General features: G+C 48.6%; 1 protein-coding gene across 17 annotated transcripts in view; it reads left to right on the plus strand.

Moving 5' to 3' along the window:
* LOC115469908 (actin-binding LIM protein 1-like) overlaps positions 1 to 19,526 on the plus strand; it is a 238,620-nt gene that overhangs the window by 214,305 nt on the left and 4,789 nt on the right. For all 17 annotated transcript variants that reach the window (XM_030202674.1, XM_030202680.1, XM_030202679.1 and 14 more), the window contains 6 exons: positions 4,374 to 4,482; positions 8,117 to 8,181; positions 12,389 to 12,449; positions 14,576 to 14,583; positions 15,367 to 15,441; positions 18,978 to 19,058. In XM_030202674.1, the coding sequence (XP_030058534.1) occupies positions 4,374 to 4,482; positions 8,117 to 8,181; positions 12,389 to 12,449; positions 14,576 to 14,583; positions 15,367 to 15,441; positions 18,978 to 19,058 (399 nt within the window). The remainder of the gene's footprint in view (positions 1 to 4,373; positions 4,483 to 8,116; positions 8,182 to 12,388; positions 12,450 to 14,575; positions 14,584 to 15,366; positions 15,442 to 18,977; positions 19,059 to 19,526) is intronic.

A 19,526-nucleotide genomic window follows, 5' to 3' on the forward strand; every position in this document is an offset into this window, starting at 1 on the left:
AGCAGGGGGCAGGCAGAGAACGTCGCTGCACCAAAGACCGGCGCTGAAGAAGGCTTCAGCTGGTGGGGGTTGGGGACCCCCGCCAGCCAAACCTGGGGCCCGGATGAAATTTGCAGGGGCCCAGGCCCCCGTGGCACCCCGTAGCTACGCCCCTGCTTCCGCTGTAGCCCAAACTGCAGTGCCCATAGAACAGAGACTTCTAGCAGCTGTACTGAGCCAGGTGAAAACTGGGGGCCCGATCTTTACAATGATTTAACTGGGCAGCAGAGGCTTCAATCCTGTTAAATCGCACTGGGCCGGTCAGGAGGGGATATTCAGTGGTGCTAACCAGACGGTGCTGCTGAATGTTCCCTTTGACCGCCACGGCATTGTCCGGGGTGGGGGCGGCCCCAGAAGTTATGCAAGCACTGGTCTTTGTCCAGTTAGGTATGCAGGTAGATCACTGAATATGGACTATACCACATAAGAAGGGAACTACAGTATATAATCTTGAAAACTCATGTTCTGTTACTGTAGTCAGGCCCAGAGATTTATCAGGAAACCTGAAATGCCTTTGGTGATATCCTTTTATTTTATGTGAGACGGAGATTCCCAAAGATGTCTGGATAGCTTTGTCAGCAGAGTATGGCTGGGAGACAAGATGGCCGCTCCCTTGCTCCCAGGAAGCTGCAGTTCTGCCTTTCCTCAGCAGAGCAGTTACGTTTATCTTTTGTGGAATCGATCAGGGCATAAGCAGATGTACAGCCAACGGTTTTATACTTGGGGCGTTGCTGTTACGTCTTGTGGTTACACTTTCACCAGTGCTGCAGGACATATGGTTCCTCCGTATAACAGCACTGTTTTACCAGTAAATATTACTTTTTTTTTTACCCACTGGGAACCTGTTTTAAGTTATGTCTGGGGTTTGAGAACGCCTTACATGCAACCACAGACGTGTTATAAATGGCCACCTTAGGTGGAATTACTGTTCACAGTTGTAAAAAAAAAAAAACCATTCCTGGATCAGGTGCTGAAACGTTCTGTCAGTATCAACAAATTGTTGCCTACCCTTGGCATCATGTGAGAGAATACAAGTAAACGTTCAGAAGCTCAGAGTGGAATTACCATGCACCAAGACCAGCAGGGTTGATGACAGTTATACTATCCTTAAAAACAACAAGGCAAGCGATCTGCAAGATCCAACGTGGAAAATAACCGAGCAGATCAAAGTGACATCCAAAGGATTTTATTAGAGATATCGTATATAAGAAAGTTGGCCGTGTTTCGCCCACAGAGGGCTGCGTCAGGGGTTACAACAAACAAACAAATCAAATTATAAATATCAAACTCATAAAAACTATATAATATACAAAATTTAAAAACATAAGATATTGCTATTGCTTTTAAAACATTTTAGTTGTTCTTTTCAAGAGGATACATTTTAGGTACGTGTCCCTTTATTATTATTTGACCTCTTGTTATGCTTAAGTATATATATATTTTTTATATTTTGGTTGCATCAGTGCCCTGCTTTGCTGATATTATATATATGTATATATTCTGTTTTAGTCTATCAGTGGTACTAGAGACGTGATGATTTATTTGTACATTATATTAATATATTTTATATTTTTCTGTGTTGTTTGTTGTGCTTATTATTATATTTATTAATATTTCACAAGAAATTTTTATTGTGGATAATCTATGTCTATGTTTTAAAAGCCCTCTGTGGGCGAAACACGGCCTGTGTCGGGCAACTTTCTTATATATGATATCTCTAATAAAATCCTTTGGATGTCACTTTGATCTGCTCAGGAGCTTAACCAAGATTGGATAGCAGAGCCGGTGGTGAGAGGCGGGGCTGGAGGTTGGGAGGCAGGGATAGTGCTGGGCAAACTTATACGGTCTGTGCCAGAGCCGGTGGTGGGAAGCGGGGCTGGAGGTTGGGAGGAGGGGATAGTGCTGGGCAGACTTATACGGTCAGTGCCAGAGCTGGTGGTGGGAGGCGGGGATAGTGCTGGGCAGACTTATACGGTCTCTGTCAGAGCCGGTGGTTGGGAGGCGGGGATGGTGCTGGGCAGACTTATACGGTCTGTGTCAGAGCCGGTGGTTGGGAGGCGGGGATGGTGCTGGGCAGACTTATACGGTCTGTGCCAGAGCCAGTGGTGGGAGGTGGGGCTGGTGGTTGGGAGGCGGGGATAGTGCTGGGCAGACTTATACAGTCTGTGCCAGAGCCGGTGGTGGGAAGCGGGGCTGGAGGTTGGGAGGAGGGGATAGTGCTGGGCAGACTTATACGGTCAGTGCCAGAGCCGGTGGTGGGAGGCGGGGATAGTTCTGGGCAGACTTATACGGTCTGTGTCAGAGCCGGTGGTTGGGAGGCGGGGATGGTGCTGGGCAGACTTATACGGTCTGTGCCAGAGCCAGTGGTGGGAGGTGGGGCTGGTGGTTGGGAGGCGGGGATAGTGCTGGGCAGACTTATACAGTCTGTGCCAGAGCCGGTGGTGGGAAGCGGGGCTGGAGGTTGGGAGGAGGGGATAGTGCTGGGCAGACTTATACGGTCAGTGCCAGAGCCGGTGGTGGGAGGCGGGGATAGTGCTGGGCAGACTTATACGGTCTGTGTCAGAGCCGGTGGTTGGGAGGCGGGGATAGTGCTGGGCAGACTTATACGGTCTGTGCCAGAGCTGGTGGTGGGAGGCGGGGATAGTGCTGGGCAAACTTATACGGTCTGTGCCAGAGCCGGTGGTGGGAAGCGGGGCTGGAGGTTGGGAGGAGGGGATAGTGCTGGGCAGACTTATACGGTCAGTGCCAGAGCTGGTGGTGGGAGGCGGGGATAGTGCTGGGCAGACTTATACGGTCTGTGTCAGAGCCGGTGGTTGGGAGGCGGGGATAGTGCTGGGCAGACTTATACGGTCTGTGTCAGAGCCGGTGGTTGGGAGGCGGGGATGGTGCTGGGCAGACTTATACGGTCTGTGCCAGAGCCAGTGGTGGGAGGTGGGGCTGGTGGTTGGGAGGCGGGGATAGTGCTGGGCAGACTTATACAGTCTGTGCCAGAGTCGGTGGTGGGAAGCGGGGCTGGAGGTTGGGAGGAGGGGATAGTGCTGGGCAGACTTATACGGTCAGTGCCAGAGCCGGTGGTGGGAGGCGGGGATAGTGCTGGGCAGACTTATACGGTCTGTGTCAGAGCCGGTGGTTGGGAGGCGGGGATAGTGCTGGGCAGACTTATACGGTCTGTGTCAGAGCCGGTGGTTGGGAGGCGGGGATAGTGCTGGGCAGACTTATACGGTCTGTGTCAGAGCCGGTGGTTGGGAGGCGGGGATGGTGCTGGGCAGACTTATACGGTCTGTGCCAGAGCCAGTGGTGGGAGGTGGGGCTGGTGGTTGGGAGGCGGGGATAGTGCTGGGCAGACTTATACGGTCTGTGCCAGAGCCGGTGGTGGGAAGCGGGGCTGGAGGTTGGGAGGAGGGGATAGTGCTGGGCAGACTTATACGGTCAGTGCCAGAGCCGGTGGTGGGAGGCGGGGATAGTGCTGGGCAGACTTATACGGTCTGTGTCAGAGCCGGTGGTTGGGAGGCGGGGATAGTGCTGGGCAGACTTATACGGTCTGTGTCAGAGCCGGTGGTTGGGAGGCGGGGATGGTGCTGGGCAGACTTATACGGTCTGTGCCAGAGCCAGTGGTGGGAGGTGGGGCTGGTGGTTGGGAGGCGGGGATAGTGCTGGGCAGACTTATACGGTCTGTGCCAGAGCCGGTGGTTGGGAGGCGGGGATAGTGCTGGGCAGACTTATATGGTCTATGCCCTGAAGAGCATAGGTACAAATCAAAGTAGGGTATACACAAAGAGTAGCACACATGAGTTGTCTTGTTGGGCAGACTGGATGGACCGTGCAGGTCTTTTCCTGCCGTCATCTACTATGTTACTATGTAAGTTATACTATCCTTGACATGGTAACTGTAGCAGACTGGTTTCTGAAGACACTCTGTGGTTATTATGCTATAAATAAATAAATAAATAATCCAAGTAAAAAATAAATTAAGTGCATGCTGTAAGGAGTATGCGATATACAACAGTGCACCTCTAGAACAGTTGCCGTGGGGCATGGACCAATATTCCCTTTAAGCTGAACAGGTGCCTGCCAACTGCATTGCTACCAGTAGATGGCGGTGTGTTTTCAGTCACTGTGGACAGGCAGGTTCCCTGGAGTCCTGCAGAATTTGCCTGTCCCTCACTATGAAATTGTGCTAGTGAAACAGCAGGACTGTTGGTGGAGGACTCCCACTCAGCTTACAGGGAACAGTGGAATGGACCATGATTAAGCTTTTAATCAGTTAGGCTGCCTGGCTTTAAAAGTTGTAGAGTTTTACTTCACCTATCTTCCTTTTTCTCTTGAAACCTTAGCTCAACTCGGGCCTGGGGCAGTTGATACTGAGAGAAGAAATGGAAAGGGAGACGCGGGACCGGGCAGCAACGCTGTCAACCTCTCGATACAGCTCTCCACTGACTTCATGTAAGGGCAGTAAGATATTTACCGATTTAGATCAATCTCTTGGTCCTCTATCCCTCTCGTTCTATGACTGGTTGCCTAAATGTAAGCGCCATTCGCATAAGTACATAAGTAATGCCACACTGGGAAAAGACCAAGGGTCCATCGAGCCCAGCATCCTGTCCTGGACAGCGGCCAATCCAGGCCAAGGGCACCTGGCGAGCTTCCCAAACGTACAAACATTCTATACATGTTATTCCTGGAATTGTGGATTTTTCCCAAGTCCATTTAGTAGTGGTTTATGGACTTGTCCTTTAGGAAACCGTCTAACCCCTTTTTAAACTCTGCCAAGCTAACCGCCTTCACCACGTTCTCCGGCAACGAATTCCAGAGTTTTATTATGTGTTGGGTGAAGAAATATTTTCTCCGATTTGTTTTAAATTTACTACACTGTAGTTTCATCCCAGGCATAAAGGGCACACGTAAGTGGGCAAATGCCACCAGTGCTAAGTGCTGTCCTATAATACAAGCGCGTACATGCGAGGAGGCGTTCACAGGGGAGCAGCATGGGCGGGGTTGACATTTACACACATGCCAGCTGGTATTCAGCGCTATTTAACTGTCCAGGAATGGCTCCTAGCTGGTTAAATAGCACTTAGCCTGCTAGCCGCAAATATTCAGTGGGAGGTAATGGGTTATCTCCGCTGCATATTCGCGGTTAGCGCATAGCAGCTAACTGGTTAGATTGTGCTATATTGCCGGCTTTCCGCAAATATTCAAGTGCTGGCTGGCTAAGCTTAAGGCCAAATCGGACCACCTAAATAGCAGTCCTTTCTTTGATCGGTATAAACTAAACTGGCCAGTATTGAATATTCACTTAGCTGGTTAAGTATGAGCCACCCCCCAAAAAAATGGATATCCGAGGTCAGCGCCAATCACAGCAGTTAGGCGTGCTGCCTGCCGTGGTCTGAATGTCTGGTCTATAGTTTACAGAACATTGTAATAATACGTGGACGTATTACATCTAGGCACACCTGTTTACAATAGCCATAGACTTGGCGTAAGTCTTGATGCCTAAATGCAGGCGTGACCATGCCAGTTTATGTTAGTATTCTGTAATGGATAAGGGCCTGGATGCCATTATAGGATACAGTCTCACCACGTGGAATTGGGGCCGCCTATAAGGGGACACCTGAATACAGAATTGCCCCTTATACATGGCTCTCATCAGAACCCTCATTCTCTGCCTCCAGCATGTCTAGACTCATTTCCAAGCCTACACCAAGCAGTGTGGCATCCAGACGAAGGTGAAGGACAGAGCCGTCCTGTAGCTGTGTTTCTTGAAGTGTAATAACAGAGAGGGCTTCCCGCCACAGCCCACCAGATACTAGCACCCGCATTGAACACGACTTACAACCACCTCAACTTCCGGAAAACACTAAAACCTAACCTGTTTAAAAAGGCATACCCTAACGATCCAACTTAAATGCCTAATCTCTGCAACACAATCAAATTAAAGCACGTAATGGACATAACACAACTCTTCCGCTCTCCGATTCCCTAATGTGGCTGTGCCACATGAACTTGATCTTAGCACAACATCGCCCTGTATTTGTTCACACCGGAGCCTGCAAAGGCCTCTCCGGTACTATGTAAGCCACACTGAGCCTACAAATAGGTGGGAAAATGTGGGATACAAATGTAACAAATAAATAAATTTATACAGCACCCATGATCAAAGGGTGTCCGGCGCTCTGATCTTAAGGGCGGAATAGTGCCTTAACCCTACGCCACTTCAGAGCTGGCATTAGGGTTAAGGCTCTGTTCCCGCCTCCCACACCCCACTTACCCATGAAAATAAGAACAGAACACATCAAAAAATACCCTCCGTTAAGCAAAATACTAGCAGCCATTTCTGTTGAATGTCCGGGTTGGACATTTTGACTGTCCACTGCCAGCGTTAAACCCAGATATTCAGTGCATAACAAGTGAGTGGTTTTCTATGATAGTAACACAAATGGCTGCTAGTATTTTGTTTTGCAGTTACACCATGGAGCCTTTGTATCACCCCCATGGTGCGACCGCACCTCGAATATTGTGTGCAATTCTGGTCACCGCATCTCAAAAAAAAGATATAGTGGAATTAGAAAAGGTACAGAGAAGGGCGATGAGCATGATAAGGGGATGGGATGACTTCCCTATGAGGAAAGGCTGAAGCGTCTAGGGCTGTTTAGCTTGGAGAAAAGAAGGCTGAAGGGAGATATGATAGAGGTCTATAAAATAATGAGTGGAGTGGAACGGGTCTACTTGAATCATTTGTTTACTCTTTCCAAAAATACTAGGACTAGGGGGCATGCGATGAAGCTATAAAGTAGTAAATTTAATATGAATCAGAGAAAACTTTTCTTCGCTCAACGTGTAATTAAACTCTGGAATTCATTGCCAGAGAACGTAGTAAAAGCAGTTAGCTTAGCGGGGTTTAAAAAAGGATTGGCTAGCTTTCTAAAAGAAAAGTCTATAAACCATTATTAAAATGGACTTGGGGAAAATACACCGCCTATTTCTAGGATAAGCAACATAAAATGTATTGTACTCTTTTGGGATCTTGCCACGTACTTGTGACCTGGATTGGCCACTGTTGGAAACAAGATTCTGGGCTTGATGGACCTTTGGCCTGTCCCAGTATGGCAATACTTATGTATGGAGGGTATTTTTTGATGTGTTCTGTTCTTATTTGTAGAAATGACACAGGTAATTATGCACTTTGGGGCCCGTTTATTAAATCAGTCTAAAAAGTGGTCCCACGTGCTGAGGCCACTTATAGTGCAGCATTAAAATGGCCACAATTTCTCCATTAATGGCCACGCACTAATGTCCCAATTAGAGTGCGTCCATTACCGCGTGAGCCATAACCACCTTTCTTGTAAGTTGTAAGGGCTCATGTGCTCACCCCGTGCTAATGGGTGGTGTGTGGCAGTTTGACGAGTAGCACAGGGTAAGCCTACTCCCTGCCCCCACCCCCCCCCGCGCGAAGAAATATTTCATGTTCCTTTATATTTTTTTCCAAAAAATTCCTCTCTCAGATGGTGTTTCTTGAACAAAGCCTTTATTCAAATCTGTAAAAAATCGACCCGACATGAGTCGTGTTTCGGCCTTAAAGGCCTGCGTCAGGGGTCTATTGATTTTTGATACAATAACAATCTGACAAAACGATTGTCTCTCAGTCGTTTGTCAAACTATGTGAGGTATCTGATAGCTCGCACTCCGGGCAAGAACGAAGCAGCTGTGTCGGGTCGATTTTTACAGATTTGAATAAATCAAGAAACACCATCTGAGAGAGGAATTTGTTTGGATCCACTGTTCATTTTGTTTGGCTTTCGTTTCTCTTGTGGAGAGGTCACCTTCTGTAGGTGTTGCCTTTATCTTTCTTAGCACAGGATTGGTGCATGACGATCCCAGATCTATCGTGGGATGCCTTAGCGCGTCTGCTGAAATGCCTTTTTAGCGTGCGATAAGCATGTGTTAGTCTTACCTCTGCTTAGTAAAAAGGACCCCTTAGGTTCCTAAATGTCCGTTTTCTATACATATAGGAGCTCAGCGTGTACTTGTGAGCGACTTATTATAGAATTGCTTTTAACTGCGGGCTTTTCTTCTCCAGCTCGGCACACGTCTTCTTCCAAAACCTCCTCCCTGCCTGGTTATGGACGGAATGGACTCCACAGGGTAAGATGTCAGCTGGGGCTGCCTGGCGATTTCCTTTCACCCCCCCCCCCCCCCTCTGTTTTTCTATCTATATCTCTTGATCTCTGTCTCTCTAGCTATCTTTATCTCTCTCTCTCTCTTTTCATTTCTCTACTAGCCGTTGAGCCCGTTAAAACGGGCTAGTATGGGGTTTTGGCAAGGCCCTTCCCCTCGCCGCTGCCCCCCCCCCGGAGTCACCGCCACCACCCCGGCCCTCTCTTCGGTATTGAACTTACATCGGCGAAACGCAGGCAGCACGCAGATCAGCTGAGCTCCCGTCGGCCTTCCTTCTCTGCCTGTGTCCCGCCTTCGTGTGACGTAACGTCGGCGAGGGCGGGACACAGGCAGGGAAGAAAGGGCGACGGGAGCTCAGCTGTTCTGCGTGCTGCGTTTCGCCGATGTAAGTTCAGTACCGAAGAGAGGGCTCGGGACGGGGGGGCGGCGGCGGCGACCTCGGGGGGGGGGAGCGGTAGCGACGTCGGCGGCTTCGCGCAGTTTCCCTCTCTGTCCCGACCCCGTCATCACGTATTGACGCGGGGGCGGAACAGAGAGGGAAATCTCTACTGCGCATTTGCGAGTGAGTACGGTCACTCGCCATTTATTTGTTTGATTTTTATATCCCTCTATCTATCGTTAACTCTAGCTCTCTTTCAATACCTCTATCTCTCTCTGTTTTCTCTAATTTTATCTCTGTCTATCTGTAGCTCACGCTCTCTCTCTCTCTCTCTGTCTTTATCTCTCTCTCTCTACGTCTAGCTCTCTATGTATTTATCTTTATCTCTCTGTCTAACCACTTCTCCCAAAAGGTGGTTTACAGCGGTATGCAGTAATATACTATAGAGATTATAACAACAGTTAAAACGTCAAAACGAGTAAATCAGTTAACTTACGCTATCGTAAACAACCAGCTGGCCGCACTTTCAGAGGTGGATAAGCTTGTTTCCTCACTGGAAAAATCCCAGGGAACTAACCACAGGACTCGGACAACGTTGTCTGGGCTTTCACTATCCATTCACAAGAGGGCAGAGTCTCTCTGATATACAGCTAGTCTGCATGGACCTTGCCAGACCAGTTCCAGAAGGTTCCATAATGAAACAGTTGTCTGTGAGAGACACACTCGGTGGTGCTGTGGCAGATTAATCCCGTGTTGTAGACAGTAGCACAAACTCCTTAGGAAAAGCACTTGTCAGTGCTGTGGAAGGACAGTCCTCTCTCCCCTCCTCTGTGCTCTGATCAGTTCTGAGTAGAAAGTCAGTGTAGGGAAAATGCTTCACGTTTGTTCAGGGGCATTAGGCAGACCTCAACGGGAGGGAGGGGGCACAGCCCAAGCTGAGGGGGGCACATTTTGGCCCGCCTCCCCACCGACGCCCTCCACTGCAGCCGCTACCACCTCTCCGCCGCTGCCCTCCTGCCGCGCTTCCGCCTCCACTGCCACTGCACAGGTACCTTAGCTGGCGGGGGTTGGGGACCCCGATCAGCCAGGGGCCCCAGAGCCAATTTGGGGGGGCCCAGGCCCCCTTGGTCCCCCATAGTTATGTCACTGTTTGATATACTGCAAATATAAAGCACAGATAGTCTAAGCGGTTTACAAAGTGAAAATAAGAGGGTGGATGAACAAGTAAGACAACATAATATTAAAATAAAAACAAGAACAAACAGGGACATGAAAAGATAACAGGAAAGTAACATAGTAACATAGTAGATGATGGCAGAAAAAGACCTGCACGGTCCATCCAGTCTGCCCAACAAGATAACTCATGTGCTACTTTTTGTGTATACCCTACTTTGTTTTGTACCTGTGTTCTTCAGGGCACAGACCGTATAAGTCTGCCCAGCACTATCCCCACCTCCCAACCACCAGCCCCGCCTCCCAACCACCGGCTCTGGCACAGACCGTATAAGTCTGCCCAGCACTATCCCCGCCTCCCAACCACCAGCCCCGCCTCCCAACCACCGGCTCTGGCACAGACCGTATAAGTCTGCCCAGCACTATCCCCGCCTCCCACCACCGGCTCTGGCACAGACCGTGTAAGTCTGCCCAGCACTATCCCCGCCTCCCAACCACCAGCCCTGCCTCCCGATCTCGACTAAGCTCCTTTGGATCCATTCCTTCTGCACAGGATTACTTTATGCTTATCCCACGCATGTTTGAATTCCGTTACCGTTTTCATTTCCACCACCTGAAAACGGTAACGTTACAATGCAAATAGGGACAATGGAGGGGAGGGGGAATTACAAAAGGAGGTGTTATAAAGGAGGTCTGAATTTAAGATTAAGGCTCATAAAAGACCATTAGAATGTAATCATGGAGGAACATCCATGTCAAATAAGAGATGCAGAAGCCTTATGCTGCTGAACTAAAGTTGATTGTTCAACCTTAAGTTAATGAAAGGAGAGAAAAATCATGAAGGGACATTTTGCTCTGGGTGTCTATTTACTGCATGTTGCTGCTTGAGGTTCAGCATAGAAAAAACCCCACCAAAGTGGAAAGAACACCGATGTCCCGCGAGGAGTGGGAGCAGAATCAAGATGCTCAAAATGGATTACAAATTTTAATAGAGGATGAGTGAACACAGTACCATGTTTCTGCACCGAAAGCGCCTTCTCCAGGAGTCTTGGTGCACGTGTCTGACAATCTCAATTGTTATGTCTTTGTGGTCTTCCCGAAGACCGTTGAAAGGTGTTACGAATAGTATTGCTTCTGAACACCACATGGTACCCTGTTGAGTCATCCTCCATTAAAATTTGTAATCAGTGGCGTAGCAAGGGCGGGGCGGTGGGGGCGGTCCGCTGCTGGAGGGTGCAGAGAGCAGCCACGCGCCTGTCGGCTCCGCTGGTTCCCAGCTCCCTCTGCCCCGGAACAGGGAGCTGCTCTCTGCACCCTCCAGCAGCTAAGAATGCACCCGGGGGGGGGGGGGGGGGGTCGTGCTGCACCCTGGGGGGGGGGGGGGGTGCGCAGCGGCGATCCACCACGGGTAGCAGCCGACCTAGGACCGCCACTGTTGTAATCCATTTTGAGCGTCTTAGCTTTTGCAGCCACAGCCAGTGGTGGGAGGCGGGACTGGAGGTTGGGAGGCAGGGATAGCGCTGGGCAGACTTATACGGTCTGTGCTAGAGCCGGTGGTGGAAGGCGGGGATAGTGCTGGGCAGACTTATACGGTCTGTGCCCTGAAGAGCACAGGTACAAATCAAAGTAGGGTATACACAAAAGTAGCACACATGAGTTGTCTTGTTGGGCAGACTGGATGGACCGTGCAGGTCTTTTTCTGCCGGCATCTACTATGTTACTATGTAGTTGAGACAAGGGTCTCGAAACGGCCCATGTCCAGACTCGTTTCTCAACTGCAAAAGCTAAGTGAAAGCAATATGTATGACCTTTTTGTGCAGAAGCAACACTATAAAGGGTGAGACTTGGAGGCATCACTTTATATTAATAGAGATGTTCTGTGATTAAATGTCTGGACATCTGTGATTGTGCTAAGAAAACGTATGAGCACATCTTTATACATAAATTTATAAGTATAAGGGGGAATGAGATTATTCAATAGTTTTTGTATAATATCATTTATGGTTTTCCAGACGGGAATCTAACATTGTGCAGTAGCTTTGATCTTTCTCATCTTCATTTCAATAAGTTTTTCCCTTCCCGTTATTTCCATCTGTTTTTCAAGAGCCTGATTCTGTTCCCACTAATCGCTTTCAGCACACTTAGGAATTATCTGCTGAGGTTTGGGCACATTATTGTCATGTGTTGTGCCTTCGCACACATGTGTCTGTGGCATACACCTGATTCTCATAGGGGTGCCACAGGGACAATATTCACGGCTTGTGGGGAGGAATTGGGAAGGATCATTGGGGGAGGGGCAGAAGTCAGCTTAGCTAAACAGTGACACCTAGTGACCAGCTTCAGAAGGCACAGAAAGTTTGCAGGGACTTGCAGTCTAAGGGCACAGATCAAGGATAAGTTACTCCAGAAGAGAGGGGGGGGGGGGGGGGGGGAGGTCACAAATGCCAGGAACCCCCCCAAATGAAAGTTTATGATGCCTTAGCCCCAACAGGGAATAGTTCCAGTTCAACTAAAAGCCCAGTAGGGTTGAGAAGAAAAGTGAAATTTCTGTTTAGTGAAGAAGTTTACTCGGATGTCACTCTGATTACAGCCGTGCACTGTTTTCTCCTTCTCCCAATACAGCCTGTGTCAACAGATTTTGCTCAGTATAACAGTTATGGGGACGTCAGCGCTGAGGTTCAAGGTAAGAATGTCGCAGGGTCTGCGGCTTTCTGAGCACACACACAGCTTCTTTCTCCTTCTCAATAAAAGGCAGAGAGAGGGAGTCTTTTATGTCCCTCAATGCTATGATTAAACCACAATAATCAAGAGATCAGGCATTTCCTGTAGTTAATGACCAGCTAAGTGACCCCAGCAAGCCATTAGCCCACAGGAAACGCTCAATCAGTCAATCCTTACTACTATTAGAACATAGGCCTTGCATTGCTGTTTCACCAACCAATCAATCAGACAGCATGTATTCCAGGGGTTCCCAGGGCCGCCGAGAGGGGGGGACAGGGAGGACAAAATTTCCCCGGCCTCCGGGGGGGGGGGGGGGGGCCCTGCACTGCCGCCGCCCTCCGTTGCTCCCTGGCATTGAACATAAGCGCCTCACCTTCGAAAGCGCAGCAAGCAGTGGCAGACCACTCCTTCCTTCCGTGTCCCGCTCTCGCCTGGCGTAACTTCCGCGAGGGCGGGACACTGAAGGAAGGAGTGGTCTGCCGCTGCTTGCTGCGCTTTCGAAGGTGAGGCGCTTAAGGTCAGTGCAGAGGGGCCCGGTGACCTCGGGTGGGGGGGACCCCGGGGGCAGCCTTGTCCCGGGCCTGGCCCAGTCTCTCGGCGGCCCTGGGGGTTCCTGCACCCCTTTTACTGATGGTGAAACCCTCACACCCCCTTCCTGAACCACATGTCCACTAGTGACAGCTACATATCTCACTGTTACCCACTAACAACGTTATTGCATAGTTATACTGCTACAGAAATCACACACGAGCTACTTTGCTACATAAATTGTACATAATGTACCTGTTTGAACAGTAAGTGGTTTTCAGCCCAAGGAATTTACCCAGCGAATGATTAAGTTACCTGGCAAATTCCTTTGAAAAGTGTCCTAATTCCGACCTTCACTCTGTGTAGAAAGTTTCGATCAATTGCCTCAGATTTTTCAAGATCCTTCTCCGCACCCCATTTGACCTTGTCTGGTTAAGAACCCTGATCTGTTCAATACAACATTGGTGCTAAGGGACCCTTATACTAGGCTGCGGTAAAGAGGGCCCTGCTGTAGTGGTGGGGGCCATTTTTTCCATGCGCTGAGGCCCTTTTTACCACAGCAGGTATAAAGATTGCTCTTACCGCTTGACCATATGGGGGGGGGGGAGCATTTACTGCCACCCATTGTGGCAGTAAGGGCCCCCACGCTAACCCAGCGGTAACCGGGGGGGGGGCCTAAAATGTGTCCCCTCACCTCAGGCTCTGGGCCCCCCCTCCCGCCGAAGTCTGGCTACGCCCCTGGTCACTACGCCTTGAAAAAGCTCCACTGAAGCCTCAATGAAAGGGGTAGTGACTGTCAGCCAGTCCGTTATAATCACACTGGTCCTTCTCATTGGAGGAAGGTGCTGCATTTTTGCCTGGACATGTATGTGATCTGTGAATAATTCTAGTGCTATCCATGTGCACTAAATTCACTAGAAAAAAAAAAGCTGACACGGACAGACCAGTTTTGCCCGAGCGATCCCACTCTTTCTGCCTTGTCTTTACTGGGAGCGTGTCTGCATTTTCTTGTAGCAGGCAGTGGCGCAGACAGAGATGTAAAACCAGGACGGACCAGGGGCGTAGCCAGACAACAGATTCTGGGTGGGCCTAGGCAAGAAGTGGGTGGGCACCAAGTGTTCTTCAGCTGGCGAGAAAACGCTTCTTTCCCCCTTGGCTTACCATCAAAGGAAGTCTTCAGCTGATAGAGCTTGGGATCTCCACCAGCTACCACTAAACGTATGCTATTGTTGGGTGGGCCTGAACCCTAAGTGGGTGGGCCCTGGCCCACCCAGGCCCACCTATGGCTACACCACTGGGACGGACACCTGATGGTAATTAGCATTCTGGGAGTTGTAGTCTTGCAGGTGTTTTATTTTTAAATAAACTAAAACAAGGTAACAAAACCCTGAAGAATATGGAAAGGAAATTAAAAATAAATGTATTTTTTAAATAAAGGGGATTCGATTTATGGCAGAATTTGATTGCCTGATCTACTCCATTGTAGCTGTTTGCTGTCTGCAGTATTTACTATTTATCATATATTTACGCCCTGCTTTTCTTTTCTTTTTACTTTTCCAGATTTCCAGGTAAGGTTCATTTCATTTTGTTTTCCCATAGACTAGAGAGTGGAAGTCTTTCAGTCTCCCATTCAGAGTTACATGCTGTCTGCAGACAATTTCATACTGGGCTTTTTATATATGGTTTATCAACCGTTATAACTTTTTAAAAAACAATCTGGTTCGATCCTCAAGGCAGGTCTTCCACTTCCCAGTTGGCCTGGGAATGCTATGAAGATAGCACTTACAATGGCTGACATGGTGGGAAGGGCGACATGGCCATCGTTTAAGGGTGACACCTGGTGGTCACATTCAGGGACTGTGGTTTTAGGGTGCTGGAGGGAGCCCTAATCAATGGCCCCTGACCCAGGGCCATTGCTGCTTGGACCACATTAGGTATCTTGGGGGTTGGGAATATAAAAAGGGGGTAGGGGGATCCCTGGGTGATTATGAATGAAAATCACATTCCTGCTATTGACAGGTAGAAGCACAAAGGGATAGCAAACAGGGAGCAAAAACCCATGGTAGGTGCAAATGAAGGCAACCGTAAGCCTCAAAGAGCAGAAAGAAACTACTGGCTCCAAAACAGATAGTGAGAAAAAGCAAAAATAAAACCCAGAGATGCTTTAGGCTTCTGGAACCTTCTGCTTCAGTCTGAGCTACAATCCCAGTCAGTCACTCAAGCAGTAGAGAGCTCAGTATAGATGCTGAGATGCTACGGCGAGTTACGTTGGTACCTAGGGTCTCTCAGAAATACCTCTTGCCGCTGTTGTTGTGTGTAAAAGAATGTTTCCTTCTGTTTATTTCACACAGTCCCTCCCCGATGGCCACGTACCAGCACCGAGAATGGACCGAGGTGTGTCGATGCCTAACATGTTAGAGCCTAGGGTAAGTGTTAGAAATAAATAAACCCCAGGAGTACATAGCGAAAGAGGGAAGAACCAGTTTACAACCTTCTTAACATTTTGTAAATTTCAATTTTGGCAATAAGTACATAATACATAAACACCGCCATACTGGGAAAAGACCAAGGATCCATCAAGCCCAGCATCCTGTCTCCGACAGCGGCCAATCCAGGCTTCAAGAAGCCGGCAACCCCCCCCCCCCCCCCCAAAAAAAAAAAAATAATGTTCAATGGACTTTTCCCTCAGGAATCTGTCCAAACCCCCTTTAAATTCCCTAAGGCCTACATGAGCTGGCCACCTGGGAAGCCAGAGAGGCGAAGGGAACCCCGAAAAGGAAAAAAAACAGTTGATGTCAATATGGGGCCGATATATACAAGGACTTAGTCCACAGGGGCGAAGTTTGCTCCTCAATCTATTGTGAGTTACCTTGGCAGTACACATGGTCTGAATGTTTAAATCCATTATCCCCAATATTGTTTGACACACAGAAGTAAGGGGGGAGGGAGGGGGAATAGAGGGGAGGGGGGAAGGGAGGGAGGAAGTATACAAAAAACTTGATGATGGTCTGTTCAATACTTATATGTGAAGTTCCACTGTACTGTTGAAGTTTTATATTTTATGGTATCTGTTATACCATATTTATTTCATCATCAATAAAAACGTTGAAACATAAAAAAAATTCCCTAAGGCCAGCTGCTGTCACTACATTTTCCGGCAACGAGTTCCAGAGTCCAACTACACGCTGAGTAAAGAAAAACGTTCTCCTATTTGTTTTAAATCTACAATATTCTAGCTTCATCTTGTGTCCCCTGGTTTGGCATTCCATTTCCACTTACCCAGTTTCTCCATTTGCTGATTGAAATAAAAGTAGGAATGTCATGAGAAGGTCACAATCAAACTTCTGCTCAGTGTACAATCCTTCTTTTTGGTGTCCTTTAAAGAGCTCCAGTAACACCTGGAACCTTCTAGATCTTGGAGAGCCTGGCAGAGTCTGGCCTAGCTCTTACCTAAGGGCAGGGCCGCCAAGAGGGGGGGCAGGGGGGCAATATTCCCCGGGCCTGGGCCTCCAAGGGGGACCCGGCGCCGGGGTCAGGCCGCCGGCGCTGCAGTCCCCGATCTCACCTGCCTGCCTCCACGGCTCCGGGGCCCCTTCGTTCAAAGCGGCAGTCGCAGATCGCGTCTCTTCTGGCCTTCCCTCCCTGTGTCCCGCCCTTGCGGAAACCGGAAGTTACATCAGACGAGGGTGGGACACCGGAAATGAAGAGACGCGATCTGCGACTGCCACTTTGAATGAAGGGGGCCCGGAGCCGTGGAGGCAGGCAGGTGAGACCGTGGATTGCAGCAGCGGGGAGAGTGACGGGGGGGGCGGCAGCGGAGGCGGGGCGTCCTTGCCCCGGGCCCGGCCTAGTCTCTCAGCGGCCCTGCCTAAGGGTCCCTTTTACAAAGGCGCAGGAGGGCTAATGCGTTGGTAGTGCATGCCCAATCAGCACTACCGCCGGGGTAGTTTGGCACACACCAAATCCCGCGCTCCTGGAGGTAACTGGCAGCGTGCCACATTGGCATTTGCTGCATGGTTACCGTGTGGGTAGAGTGTGAGCCCTTACCGCCAGGTCAATGAGTGACGGTAAGGGTTCAGGCTGTAAATAGGTGTGCGCTAATTTTAATATTGGTGCAGGCCTATTTCCCGCCTTTTTCCCAGCCATGGTAAAAATAATGGCCCAGTGCGTGCCTAAAAGATGTAACACTACCGCAGGCCACTTTTTACCGCTGCTTTGTTAAAGGACCCCTAAATGAGGGAGGACCAGGAGCCGTGTGCCACGAGAAACAATGACCAAGGTTTGCAATATTTTAAGAACAAAGAGGTCACAGGCACCATGGTGGGGCCTTGATAACCCAACCAAAAAAAAACAGCAGCCCTTTCAACATTACTGATTCCAAAAACGTTTTCAAAGGTCAGTTCTTTCCTGAAATATTTTATGAAATATACACAAACCCCCCCCCCCCCCCCAAACATCTGCCCGTGTTTCCATCCCTTCATACAGCCTTAATTGCCAGATTAAAGATAGAAAGAAAATGGCTGGATTGATACATGTTGGGTTTAGTCAAACCAAACAAGAAATGAAGAGACAGATGGAGGCATATTTTCAAAGCACTTAGCCTCCCAAAGTTCCTTAGAAACCTATGGAACTTAGCCTCCCAAAGTGCTTTGAAAATATGCCTCCATATGGTCAAAAAGAGCTGAGCTTATGCTCCTAAATTTGTGCAGTATTTTCAGCCAAATATAGCAGCTGAAAATTAATCTTTTTTTAGGTGCTCTTAAATCATGGGATTTATACTCAAAACAATGAGGCAAGAGAGGCTCCTGGTTCAATCACGCAGACCATCCCAGCCGTTAATATTCAGTAGCTTTTAACTAGATAGCATTGACCACCACAGCAGGGCGGGAATAAGAAACACCAAAGGGTGAAAATAAAAACAATGTGGTCTACATTCAAAGGATTAAAATGGTTCTTTATTAAAACAATGAAGGACCCGACAAGAGCCTGAAATTCATCTTTCTAAATTTATGAGCCTAGTGCTGAAAACCACTGCTATGTTTTTTGTCCGCCCTAAATCTGCTCCTGTTGCACCTGCTTTTTATGCTCCTAAATTTTGGGTACACAAATATTGCCACACTGGGACAGACCAAAGGTCCATCAAGCCCGGCATCGTGTTTCCAACAGTGACCAATCCAGGTCACAAATATCTGGCAAGATCCCCAAAAAGCTCAATACATTTTATGCTGCTTATCCCAGAAATAAGCAGTGGATTTTCCCCAAGTCCATTTTAATAATGGTCTATGGACTTTTCCTTTAGGAAGCCATCCAAACCTTTTTTAAAACCCCGCTAAGCTAATTGCCTTTACCACATTTTTTGGCAACGAATTCCAGAGTTTAATTACTCGCTGACTAAAGAAAAAGTTTCTCCGATTCGTTTTAAATTTACTACTTCGTAGCTTCATTGTGTCCCCCCTATTCCTAGTATTTTTGGAAGAGTAAATAATCGATTCACATCTACCCGTTCCACTCTAATCATTATTTTATAGACCTCTGTCATATCTCCCCTCAGCCATCTTTTCTCCAAGCTGAAGAGCCCTAGCCGCTTTAGCCTTTCCTCATAGGGAAGTCGTCCCATCCCCTTTATCATTTTCGTCACCCTTCTCTGTACCTTTTCAATTTTTACTGTATCTTTTTTGAGATGCGGCAACCAGGTCTATTAAATTTCTAAAAAGGCCAATTTAGGAGCATAACTCTCAAAGTCAGGAGCTGAATCCTGCCTTTCTCAGTATCATAAGGAGTCCATTTTGCTTTGGTTCACCTTATCTAATTGTGTTGTCATGTTCCAGTTCACTTCTTCCATGCACTCAGTGACTCCCTGCATCGATGGCACTTTCCCCATAATCTACTGTATGCTTATTTCAAAGGCTTCAACCAGAACTTCCAGGTCTGGGACTTACATGGAGTTTTGCTTTTGCTGCAGATTTATCCCTATGAAGCACTCATGGTGACCAGTAGAGGGCGCAATAAAGTGCTAAAGGATGTAGACAGGACCAGACTGGAGGTAAGACGGGGCACAATCCCAGTTTTAATACTTGCTGGTCAGTGGCGTAGCCAGACAGCCAGTTTTGGATGGGCCTGAGCCCAAAGTAGGTGGGCACAAAATTTTCTGTGCTTTGTTTTGAGTGAACTGAAATGACGGCTGCGCTGGGGAGGAGGAGGGTGGAAAGTGAAAACAGATTACAAATTGGCTTGCTTACAGTGGACTAGATAGCTTCACTTCCACTCTGGTCTTGGGCAGCGCTTTCTCCCTTCTCCATCCCCTCCCGAGTTTTGCATTTCTCCCTGTCTTCTGCCCGCTCTCCCCGTCCGCGTGGTCTGCTCACTTTTACTGCCCTGAAGCACCGTTCTCCCTCCAGCACTGGCGATTCCCATAGCCAGCCTTCTGCCAGCGTGCGTCATCGAGGCCTCTCCTCAGGCACGCGTCCCATCTTTGCGGAAAACAGGAAGTTGCAGAGTAGGTGGGTCGCAC

Source organism: Microcaecilia unicolor, chromosome 5, assembly GCF_901765095.1.
Source record: "Microcaecilia unicolor chromosome 5, aMicUni1.1, whole genome shotgun sequence".
Classification (NCBI taxonomy): Eukaryota; Metazoa; Chordata; class Amphibia; order Gymnophiona; family Siphonopidae; genus Microcaecilia; species Microcaecilia unicolor.